General features: G+C 39.5%; 1 protein-coding gene across 1 annotated transcript in view; it reads left to right on the top strand.

The window, feature by feature from the left end:
• LOC136864910 (transforming acidic coiled-coil-containing protein 3) overlaps window positions 1-12,081 on the top strand; it is a 232,925-nt gene extending 220,844 nt beyond the window's left edge. Inside the window, exon 8 of the mRNA XM_068226474.1 lies at window positions 11,968-12,081. Within this exon, the coding sequence (XP_068082575.1) occupies window positions 11,968-12,007 (40 nt within the window). The 3' untranslated portion in view covers window positions 12,008-12,081. The remainder of the gene's footprint in view (window positions 1-11,967) is intronic.
• The last annotated feature ends 1,223 nt before the right edge of the window (window positions 12,082-13,304 follow it).

Below are 13,304 nucleotides of genomic sequence, written 5' to 3' on the forward strand. Positions count from 1 at the left end.
TTAATTAATGCTGATTATTAAAGTATTCTCCAAACCTAACCTATGTTTTGGGTGATCCATGACTAGATAATAAACCAAAGGGGTTATGAACCATATTGACAGCTCTAATTATACCAATTTATCCTGGCATGCGACAGTTATTTATGTCTTTATTGAAGAGCTTACATTTGTAAAGAAATTTACGCTATAGCTAAATAATAACAAAAAATAGGCGTGTACGTCATGAAAGAAAACAACGTGAATTTAACAAATATATATCCCTACATAAAACCAGTGCTTGTCTGTTGGGGTCTTATACGTTAACATTGCTCAATTATAATAATTATCATAATGTTAGTAAAATAAATAACATAATTGCACACAGGTGAAAATAGTGATGTTGGTGATTAAAATATTATCCAACTTAGCCTAAGTTTTAGGGTATACAAGCCAAGTCAATAAACCAAAGGATAAAAATACCGGGCGAGTTGGCCGTGCGGTTAGGAGCACGCAGCTGTGAGCTCGCATCCGGGAGATAGTGGGTTCGAACCCCACTGTCGGCAGCCTTGAAGATGGTTTTCCATAGTTTCCCATTTTCACACCAGGCAAATGCTGGAGCTGTACCTTAAGTAAGGCCACGGCCGCTTCCTTCCCATTCCTAGGCCTTTCCTGTCCCATCGTCACCATAAGACCTATCTGTGACAGTGCGATGTAAAGCAAAAAAAGTAAAAGTCACAGTACCCAAAGACATTCCTGTATTGAACTACTAAAATGTCACCAAGACACTTTTTTTGCGTGATATGCTCAGCTTGTTAAAAGCCAAATATAATTAATGTTATTGGCATTACGCCCGCTAACTACTTCTACGGTTTTCGGAGACGCCGATGTGTAGGAATTTAGTCCTGCAGGAGTTATTTTACGTGCCAGTAAATCTACCGACACGAGGCTGACGTATTTGAGCACCTTCAACTACCACCGGACTGAACCAGGATCGTACCTGCCAAGTTGGGGTCAGAAGGCCAGCACCTCAACCGTCTGAACCATGTTTAACTTTTTTCCTCCACCAAGATATTTAATGTTTCTCTTTCATGGGCCCCGGAAGTGGGTAGGCCAGTTGCCCCAACCATAAATATATATTTTTTCGGGAATGAGAGATTATGGACCTATAGTACTATGATCTTTCTTTCTTTCTTTCTTTCTTTCTTAATCAGTTTATCCGTTAGGTTTGGTTTTTCCCTCGCACTCGGCGAGGGATTTCACCTCTACCGCTTCAAGGGCAGTGTCCTGGAGCGTGAGACTTTGGGTATGATGATACAACTGGTGAGGAGGGTCATTACCTCACCCAGGCGGCCTCACCGGCTATGCTCAACAGGGGCCTAGTTGGAGGATGGGAAGATCGGAAGGGATAGACAAGGAAGAGGGAAGGAAACGGCCGTGGCTTTAGGTGCCTGGAGGAGAAGTGGGAAAATACGAGAAACCACTTCGAGGATGGCTGAGGTGGGATTCGAAACCCCTCCACTCAGTTGACCTCCCGAGGCTGAGTAGACACCGATCCAGCCCTCGTACTATTTGTTTTCAACTTACATGGCACAGCCGGGAATCGAAACCGGGCCTCTGGGGGTGGCAGCTAATCACATTAACCACTACACCACAGAGGCGGACTAGTACTATAATGCTACCTGTATGTTTATGTTAGTGCTGAAATCCAATTTCTTACTTTACTAATGCTGAAAGCCCGAAAATGTATTGTTATTCTTTAATATGGGAATCAGTCTAGAAGGAAATGTTGAAAGTGATGTGATTTCTTTCCAGGTTCGTTGTTATCCTAATACTATGAGTTACAATACATTGCATGTATATAAAAGATGCCACTTACAAACTTGCTTTTTATCCGCGAATTTCTGCGGCCACAAAAGTCACTATTTTTCAAGAATGATGACATCTGCACGCGATAGATTGTCTGACTGTGCTGTTTTGAACTTTTCTTCTGTTATCGCGATCACGAATAATAAACAATCAGCTTTTAGTTACGGCTGATGCACAATGGCTGGTAGAGCTGCATGCGGTACTGGATCGTGACGTCGCAGCGCGCCGCTTATGTCAGAGGCCGTTTCACTCGCCTTGCAGAAAAGCACTTTTGAATATTTTTTTAATGGTAGAAAACAAGGCAACTTATGCCATTGTAATACGTTTACATACTATTTCATTGGTGTACTTTTCAAAAAAAATATTTTTTTGAAAATTATGCGTGTTCCCTATTACACTTGTTCCAGTGACTGGGTATACCACTATTAGCGAAGCTCATTAAATTATAAAGAAGAAGAAGAATTACATTCGTTCCACGTGTATGTATGTTTTTTACCAAGTGCATATTCTTTGTTCACGAGGTTAGCATCATGTTCATTTAATGGTTTAAGACTTTGTGTGGTTTGACATGTTTGAATGAAGTGTTTGACTGCCTTGAGTGTTTGTTTTAATTTTATGTGACATTCAGTGATCCAGGTTCCTTTCGAAATTTCAATGGACATAGAGACATTTGTTCTCGGATATTTTCATACTCTATATTCATATTTTCATACTCTATATTCCTATTGTAGATTATCCTGAATAAATCCAACAAGAAACAATACTTCTGTTGTTGCGGCCACCAAATTAGGCGGGTGAGGAAAACTGCGCTGTCGTCAGATATGGGAACGGCAAAGCGTCAGATGGTCGAGAGTCGCTTACCTCCGAGCACGGATTGGCAACGCTGATCGTGCAGTGCTGTCCAGTTGAAGCCCATTCGCTCCAGGCCACCTTACCCTAGTCATTTCCTGTCATGCAGCTGTTGAGCTCGCACCGTAAGTGCAGTTAAAATGGATAGTGAATGTGAATTGATTTGGGCTCAAGTCCAGAGAGAAGTGGCAGAGAGGACCAAGACATTCAAAATAAAGGACGTAGAAAAACTCACGTCAGAAGCCATCGACCGTGTGACTGCTGCAGATTGGGAAAAGTGCCTCAATCGCGCGGAAAATCTTGACACAGACGATTGGGCCAAGGAAATAATAAGGGACGAAAGAATGGAGCCATTCATCATCAGTGTAAATGACGACTCGACAGATAGATGTGTGATGACAGTGACTGCCTTGAAGCTAGAAACCGGTTCTTAATTCATTGTAAATTAATGTTAACCTATTCTTTAAAGTAGTTCTTTTTCCATATTACTCAGTAGCGTCCTGCAGCCTGTGCTGGCGCGCGTGCCCCGAACTGCCTCAGCCAGCGACATTTACATGATCGCTTTCCGGACCATTTTCCAGAAAAATTACAAGACTCACGGAAATATGTTTCAGATAAAAAATATAAGTCAGGCAATTTTTTACATTTTTCCCGCAGACAAAATTTTATTGGCTGAAGAAATAAAAACTTGGCCGCTTACTGAAATTGTCAATACATGATTCTACGGATTTAAATTTACTCGTTCAAGATTTTATTTTTAATAATTATTTGAAGTGGTTCATATGGAAAATAGTTATACCACTGAAATCAGCAGTCTTTTCTGAAGCTTGTAGTATAATTTGTTTTGAAACATTATATGAAGTAACATCAGGAGCTTGAGAGAGAACAACTTGCCTCGCACTCCGAAATGATGTGTTCAGTTAGACATTTCTTCGCCTGTTGCTACATAACCTTGGCAACAGCATAATTTCTCTGACCCGCCTAATTTGGTGGCTGCGACAGTAGACATTTGAAGAATCATTCTGTTGATTTTCCATGCATACTAAAATCAAGAAAGGGAAAACAATTTGCCTTTTGAGCGGTATGTGGGTGTGATATTAATATTGCACATGGTGGAAGAAATGATTTAAGTAATCATGTGAAGTGCGGTAAACACGTAAGTTACGTTCAATCGAAGGAAGATAACAAGAAAATCAACACCTTTTTTTGCCCAGTCTGGAAACGTTGACAGTGATGTAATTAGGACTGAGTGTCTGCTTACTTCCTTTTTTTGGGAACACAATGTGCCCTTAAATGCAGCTGATCATTCTTGTGCCTTATTTAAGAAGATGGTTCACACATCAGAAGTTGCAAAGAAATACATCTGTGATCGCACGAATACAACATGCATTGTAAATAAAATGGCAAAAAATGCATCATCTGAATTTATTAAGTGCCTTCAGAACGGACCATTTTCTTTGGCAATGGATGGAAGCAGTGATACGAATGCCAAGTTGTATCCTATTGTTGTTACATTCTACGATATTCCACGGGAAAAAGCAATGAGCACTGTGCTATCCATACCAGCATTAGAGGGGCACTCAACAGGACGAAACATAGGTAACCTGATGTTATCACAGCTGAATTCTCATAACATACCAATTGAAAACGGTGTGGCTTTCTGCTCTGACAATGCTCCTGTTTGATAGGACACAAGAATGGGGGTTTCAGCAGTTCTGAAGGAAGTTCAACCAGGTATTGCTGTCATAGGTTGCATTTGCCACCTGATTAATCTAGCAGCTGAAAAAGGTGCTGGAAGATTACCACTTAAAGTGGATGAGATCCTTGTTGATATATTTTATTTCTTGGAGAAAAAGGAAAGGACACCTTCAGAAATTTCAGCATTGCACAATAAAGAGGCAAAGGAAATTCTGAAGCATGTATGTACTAAGTAAGGGCAAAAGATTTATGTCCCGAACAAATAGCATTTTTTTTTAAGTACTAGGTTGTTTTCTTTAGGCAGATGTTTGGATAGACTACTATACCAGTGGGATCCGCTTCTTTATTTCTTCAAGGAGGAAGTAATATTATGTACCGTACCCAAAACATTTCCACAAGCTTGACATCTTTCAGAATACCTAGAGTTGAACAGAGTGGATCAAAAGGGTATCAGAAGAAGATAATTCTTGGTTCTACTACTACTACACCTGCCCCCAAAATTGTCAAAAGCTCCTCATTGCTGAAGTTGAGTACAACGTGATTCAAAATCAAAGAAGTGATGATGAGTTAGTTATTGGCATTCAGACTTCAAACATAGTGAATGATCTCCAGGATAGACAAATTTGAAGATGCTCAGTTTTCTTCCATTCGTTTTTTCTTGGAAAAGTTTCCTATCATGTTATGCAAGGAAGAGAATGAAACTACAAATGGGGTGGCGAATGAGCTTCATAGGCACTTCACAGCTCTTCAGGTAGATGACACTTTGGCTGCAAATCAAGATGCTGCAGGTGATTCCAGTTGGGCACAAATGTCAAGAATTCGTGGAGCTGATGGACTTCTTAAGTATAGCTGAATTTCTAGAGTAATGCTCTCTATTCTCACCATACCCCATAGCAATGCAGAATGTGAATGTGTTGTCAGCCTTGTGAAGAAAAATAGAACAGAGTTAAGATCATCAATGTCCAATGAATCTCTGGAGACTATTTCTATTTTGAAGACCAGGAGTTCTGGTCCCTGTTATGACAAAACATTTTCTCAAGACTTTTTGCAGGAAGCTAAAAAGGCCACAACTATGACTTTAAAGTTGAACTGGTGTGTGATTTGCAGTGTGTATTATATTATTTCTTGCCTGTGTTACGTTAAACAAGTTTTATTGTGTAAAGCCCTTTTCAATTATCACTTATCTGTTTAATTTATCAAGGAAGTCCTGTTATGTATGCTCCAAACTAATATTCACCATGCCTGTTGCTGCTTAACATGGATTTCTTCTTGATTGTTATGTTCATCTAAAAATCATTGGCCTATCATGTAAGTAGATTTGATTTCATTGAAATATCCTGTCTAAAGCTTGAATTATTGTATTTTGTAGCCCAGAAGTATTATTATTTTCGTCAAGCCGGTGTATGTAAAAAATCCTTAGATTTTTTTGTCGCGCATGAGTTATACTGATAGTCCTTTTCAAAAGTTGGCAGGAATGCGAGAGGAATAGACAGTTGTGTTTATGTTTAGTGGATCTAGAGAAAGCATATGACAGGGTACTGAGGGAAAAGATGTTCACCATACTGGGGGACTATGGGATCAAGGGTTGATTACTAAAATCAATCGAAGGCAGTTACGTTGACAATTGGGCTGCAGTGAGGATTGATGTTAGAATGAGTTCAGGGTTCTTACAGGGGTTAGACAAGGTCGTAATCTTTTGCCTGTGTTGTTCGTAGTTTACATTGATCATCTGCTAAAAGGTATAAAGTGACAGGGAGGGATTCAGTTAGGTGGAAATGTAGTATAGGTCGGCCGCTCGTTCTTGGCCGGCCACTTGCGCGCGGGAACAATAGAGCGAGTATAGAAGATCATGTGACTTATCACGTGACTTACCCATTCCAGTCTTCGGGCACCCTTCGCCCCGCTCGTCTGTCCGTCCGTCGCCATGCTGCAGGCTGTATAAGAAGCGGTCAGAGCAAAGCAAAGCAAAGCAAACCAACTTTCCGTTCACACGAAATCTTTATACACATTATTCTTTACACTAAAAGATTCACATCGCTAGTAGGCATTACTGTATGTTCCAGTTAACTAAAAAAAGAATAATATGTTTCTAACTTTCTACTGAGGTAAAATACTAATACTAATATTCACAGGAGCTAATAGTGGAGGGTTTAATTCAGTTCCTCTACACCTGACATCGCTGTGTCTTCACTGTCTCCTGATTGTATGTTCTCTTCTGATTCACTGTCACCGTCACTGTCACTGTCACTACTGCCATTAACTGTGAACGCTATTCTTTCAATAGCATCTTCAATTAGTCCTTCCCGTGCATAATATTCTAATTCATTTTCCTCTGTGCGACGGCAAACCTTTCTCCATTCCTCTTCTCCGATTTCTGATAATCTTTCCCTGCACAAAGCGATAACATCGTCCATTTTAAAAGTGGTGTTCCTATTTCCTACCCATTGTTTCACGTCAGCCCATATCATTTCTATGGGGTTTAAATCAGGATGGTATGGGGGTAGTCTCAAGGTAGTGTGCACATGTCTTGCCATAATTTCATCTATGAGATACTGCTGATGGAGCGGTTTGTGCAATTTAATAATGTTGTACAATTCAGCCTTTAGCATACTCTCTTCAAACGAAATTCCTTTCCCTCTAAGCCATGCTTTCATGGTATCTTTCCTACTATTAGAGGTTGGAGTTTTGTTCAGACGAACGTTATGGTAAGAAGCATTATCTATTACCAGCACAGATTTAGGTTGTAAATTTGGTATTAATTGTTCTGTCAACCAGCGCTGATAATTTTCAGAGTTCATTTCATTATGGTAGTCTCCCGTCGTCCGCCCTGATTTGAACATTAATAGAGCGTTCGGTACAAAACCCGACGAGCCACCGGCATGAACGATTATTAATCTACTGCCCTTCGATACAGGTGTCATCAAACCTGCTGCCGTGTCATCACTCCAGTTCTTAGGGCTTGAATGGCTACTATGAATGTAAGACTCGTCTTCATAAACTATGGGACGACCCTCCTCTCAATATTTCTTAATCGCCTTCAGGAACTGTATATGCAAAGACCTAATGTCATGCCGTTCTATCAGAACAGCCCTGTTGTTTCTTGTCTTTTTCCATTTAAAACCCATATTCTTCAATATGAGTTTTAAACTTGTTTTGCGCGGCTGTGAGCTTGCATCCGGGAGATAGTAGGTTCGAATCCCACTATTGGCCGCCCTGAAGATGGTTTTCCGTGGTTTCCCATTTTCACACCAGGCAAATGCTGGGGCTGTACCTTAATTAAGGCCACGGCCGCTTCCTTCCAACTCCTAGGCCTTTCCTATCCCATCGTCGCCATAAGACCTATCTGTGTCGGTGCGACGTAAAGCCCCTAGCAAAAAATAAAAAAAATAAAAATAAACTTGTTTTCCCTCCTGTAAACTTTATGCTATCCTCAGCCTGAAGTCTAGGAAGGAGTTTGCCGATTGTTGGCGCACATTTCTCTACAAGATAAAAGTCGTGCACTGTACGGCGAATCACAGACACGTCGAAGTCATCCACACCAGTAATACGTTTCCTTACTGCGTGCTTTTTCCCAGGCGTTCCAAATGATGTTCCCGTTTCTTCAGCGGCTTCTCTTTCCCTAATAATCCGTCTCACAGATCGTTCAGACACACGAGTCGCCCTTACGACCCTTTCCTGAACCTTTTTCAAAGGGATCATCACTTCACCGGCCGCTGCTTCTCTCTTCATAAATTCGTGTACATTCGAAATTATTTCACATGATTGACTATGCAAGGTTCTTGACCCTAGTTTCGAATGAACGGGAGGCATTGTAAGGAAGTAAAAACGAACCACTAGTCACTATTCTTACTGCTCGCGTTACTCTGGTGTCCGCACGCTGTCAGTTCGAGGAGAGAACTGAGGCCATAATTATTATGCGCATGCCCTGCGCGGGGAGATCACTGCGCACGTCAAATGTACTGGTTACCGTAGTGGGAAGAAACTTATAGGCTCGCTATGCGTGGAGAGACCACTGCGCACGTGAATTGCACCGGCCAAGAACGAGCGGCCGACCTATAAGCAGTGTGGCCTATGCTGACAACTTGGTCTTAACTCATTGGGCCCAAGCCACGGAACTGTTCCGTGCTTCGTCTTGGTGGACCAAATGCTAGACCACGGAACTGTTCCGTTGTCTCACTTTACTACGTAATTCAACTTTTCCTCAAGAGATGGCAGAGTGAGTTGCATTTGTGATTTGTGTAGAGACTCTTCCTTTGCAATGTTATATGCTCTTTGCTGATATATATCGATAATATGCTTACTAGTATTAGTTTGAAGAGGGCTATCTCTAGACTTTGAGATTCATTTGTAAACAAGATGGCTGCCAGTAAAGAACTGAACTTTACCGATATATAACCCCTAATGATGATGATTAGGAATGCCATTTTTTTCAGTGAAATTAGTAGTAATATTAGTAATAGTGTGAGCAATGCTCCTGAAGAAAAAAATTGATGTGGAAAACAAAGAGGAAGTGCAAGAAGAAGACTGTGTTACAGCTCAGACTGTGTTACAGACTGTGTCTGTTATTAGCAGACCTGTGATGCTAATAAAATAAAATATTTGTAATGTGTTCCTTGTTCTGTAGTTTGTGGTATGAAATCCATTTATTTTCATGTATATTTAAATCTTTAATGGTCTTGTAAGTAAGAAATTTCTCATGATATGAGCGACACTATATTTTCTTCAAAATAATCCCAGCCCCAATGCAGTTTCAATCCAACAGATATGCAGGGCCAATGGGTTAATGGCACATTGTTCCGAAAGCTTGCAGTCTAATATCTTGGAACCTGAAAATAAGTGCAATGATTATGTTATGAAAATTAGCCTTTTGAAGATGAAATTGATGTCAGTAGGTAAGAAGTTCAACAGAATTGAATATCAGATTGGTGATACATAGCTGGAACAGGTAGATAATTTCAAGTATTTAGGATGTTTGTTCTCCCAGGATGGTAATATAGTGCGTGAAATTGAATCAAGGTGCAGTAAAGCTAATGCAATGAGCTCGCATTTGCGATCAGCGGTATTCTGTAAAAAGGAAGTCGGCTACCGGACGAAACTATATTTACATCGGTCTGTTTTCAGACCAACTTCACTTTACGGGAGCGAAAGCTGGGTGGACTCAGGATATCTTATTCATAAGTTAGAAGTAATAGACGTGAAAGTAGCGAGAATGATTGCTGGTACAAATAGGTGGGAACAATGGCAGGAGGGTACTTGGAATGAGGAGATAAAGGCTAAGTCAGGAATGAACTTGATGAATGAAGCTGTACGCATAAACCGGCTTCAATGGTGGGGACATATTATACGAATGGAGGAAGATAGGTTACCTAGGAGAATAATGGACCCTGTTATGGAGGGTAAGACAAGTAGAGGGAGACCAAGACGACGATGGTTAGACTCAGTTTCTAACAATTTAAAGATAAGAGGTATAGAACTAAATGAGGCTACAGCACTAGTTACAAATAGAGGATTGTGGCAACATTTATTAAAATCACAGAGGCTTGCAGACTGAACACTGAAAGGCATAACGGGCTATAATGGTTATGTATGTGTGTATGTATTCCCTACAGTACATAAGTAATACATAGTGATTATTTTGGTAACTCAATCCATTGGCCGTGCTGTCTGAGCAGCCATGTGTTGGGGTAATAAAGAATGACAGTTAAAAACAGAGTTGTGTGAGATCAAGAGGTCTCACGAGGAAGTCGATACGGACAAATCTAAATAGTCACGTCCTGTCGTCTGGAGATGGCAAGAAAAGGGGGTAGTTTGAAGGATACCATACTTAAAATTAATGGCGACCCAACTAAGTGAAACGGGACGCAGAGTCATGTTTATGATGACAAGTATTAGAAATGGGGGAGTTATTTTATTAGCATAGGTTTAAGGGCGAGAAGTCAAGTTCATGTTAATAAATATTGCCACATGCATAGCTTGGAATTTTGTGATACATGGGGGAGGTGGTAGCACCAATGGTAAGCCAGTAAGGCTTTATCTAAGAGGAGGGGAGACCCTCATATCATATTGCTAAGTCCTTTAAATACGTATGTAATTGAAGGAACGAGCGTCTTATTGCATTAGTCTTCGCTTTGGAAGCCTTGCCTTCCGCTCACGTTAGGGAATCGCGACCGATTCTCCAAGCGGTCTCGCTACTTAGAATATTTCTTAGTAGATCAGGTTGAACGGTGGTGCTAACACTTGGTATTAACCATTCATACTTCGATTCTCAACTTAAGCCCTAGTTCTTCTGGGTTTTATTGTAGTTGGCAACTTAAAGCTGAGGAATCTCTGTGAGATTCCACGATACTCTGTTTTTAACATCACTTAGCATTTCAGTGGTACTCTAAGGTTTAGAGTCCACTTGTATCTACTTGGAGTAGCCGTTTTGAAGAAGGCTAGTTCCAGTACGTCACTTTACGTGACCGACTTCAATTGTACATGTATATTCTTTGTACGTCATCTGTCAATATACGCACATATATAGGAAATCATATGAGTTTCAACTCTTAACAACCAACTTACCTAACGCCTATAAATTACCATCTTATATCCCTTTCGTTTTTAGTACTGTTGTTAGCCATCCTGTGATTCCACTCACCGCTCGGCATCCCACCTGTTGGCTGGGATACGACAGTAAAAATGAACTATCGAATTCAGAGTGCTACCTAAGGGAAAGGTGTATATTATTATTATTATTATTATTATTATTATTATTATTATTATTATTATGTAGTTTGTACGTGAAAGGGAATTAAGTGTACATCCTTTGTCTGAAATAAAGCTTTCAACATATATCTTGCTACGCCATATCAACCAATTTTCAGTGGGATAGCTTATAAGAGCTCTCTTAGGCAACTGCTCTTCTAATCAGATCTTATTTTAATCTTGTGGTATGCTTTGTGATTAGCATTTGAACAGATTACATTCTTCTTACAAGCATGTTAATTATCTTGCTTTTTGCAAGATGTTGTAAAAATGGTATATGTATGAGCATTTTTAATTTACAATTCAGTTCCGATTCTACTTAACTTGGTTGGAAATCCTTTTATAAATTACTACTGTAATATACTTCTAATCTTCCTGTTATATGTTAAAATATTCATATTTTGGTAATCCTGTAAAGAAAAAGTTTTACAAAATAATAAAAGCTCCATTTTGGTTCTTTAACTATTACATGTATGTTTAATTTGACATCGACCCTCAACTGCGCAACCATCCCCAGGGCTTGTACTTCCTCTTAAAGCAATACACTGGGGAATAAAAAATTGTTTTGGTGCTGTCTGGAATGTTTCACTTGATTCCAGGTATTTTGGCACTGCAGATTCCCAGAATATCATCCATTTTGTTCTAGCAGCTCTAGTTTATGAGATATTGAGGATATCATTATTCATTGCTCTTATAACTACTTTGTTTTTACACCACCATTTGTAAATCGATTGTTTGCATAATACTAATTAATTTTATCCAAGCTCTATTCATGGTTCTTTGCATGATATGTACTTTATCTATTCTGACATTTATTTTTCCTTTTTATAGGCAATCACATGGCTTCATCAGGAAGAAAATGTGTGAATAATCCTGATGTATTTTGTTTCATCTGTTTAGAGTACACATTCATTCAGCAAATAAAACCCATAACTGACTTTGTAAAAAAGAGCTTATTTTACCTACTTCAAATTAAACTGGGGGACCAAAATAAGGCTTGGGCACCTCATATTGTATGTAAAACGTGCATAGAGCATATACGACAGTGGTGAAATGGGAAACGGAAGTGCTTGAAATTTGGGGAGCTAACGATATGGTGAGAACCTGATGACTGTTACTTTTGTTCAGTTAATGTAAACCTGATCCACGCTCCACATTCAGGGGAGATACCTGTTCCAATATGTATCAGTCTTCCAGATTCATCACAAGAAGAGGAAGAATCAGCTAAAAGCTATGCTTAGCAAAATGACTGATTTTGCAGGACTTTCATCAGTTGCACCTTGTTTTAGTCGAGACGAATTGAATTACCTCATAAGAGATCTAAATTCTCCAAAAAAGTCATCTGAATTGTTAGCTTCCAGGCTGGCAAAGAAACAATGTCTATTGCCGGGAACAAAAAAATCACTGCCGCAACCAAGAACCAGATTTCCTGCCATTCTTCACAACAGAAAACCAATTTTCTTTTTGCACTAGTATTGAAGGACTATTAATGAAACTGTGTGTAAGAAAATACACACTAAGTAAATGGCAGTTATTTATAAATAGCTCTATACACAGCCTAAAATGCGTTCTTTTGCATCATGTGAACATATACAAGTCAATCCCATTAGTTGCTATTGTTGAAAATCAAGCTACAATAGCCTCAGTGCTAGAGAAGATCTTATACTGCGATCACCACTGGGTTATATATGATGATCTCAAGATTATGAATTTTCTTCTAGGACAACTAGGTAGGTACACCAAATACCCATGCTTTATATGTCTATGGGACTCTTAGAGATAAGCTCAACATTGGGTGTTTAGACAGTGGCCTCTTAAAGAAAGAATGATAGTCTGAGAAATAAACATCACAAAATCTTTGGTTGACAGAAACATCACTGCATATCAAACTTGGTTAATGAAGCAGTTCATCAATACATTGAATAGAGATGGAGCATGTTTTGGCTAAGTATGTACAAGATTTTCTACATTGAGTGTGGAGAAAATAAAAACAGGTATATTTGATGGATCACAAATCTGCCGACTAATAAATAACCAGAAATTTCCATACCTCCTGAAGGATATTGAGGCATCTGCGTGATCGTCATTCTGTATGGTAGTGAAGAATTTCCTTGGAAAGTATAAGGCTCGTAACTATGATGAACTAGTGGAGAATATGTTCACTGCTT

This window comes from Anabrus simplex, chromosome 2 (genome assembly GCF_040414725.1).
Source record: "Anabrus simplex isolate iqAnaSimp1 chromosome 2, ASM4041472v1, whole genome shotgun sequence".
Lineage (NCBI taxonomy): Eukaryota > Metazoa > Arthropoda > Insecta > Orthoptera > Tettigoniidae > Anabrus > Anabrus simplex.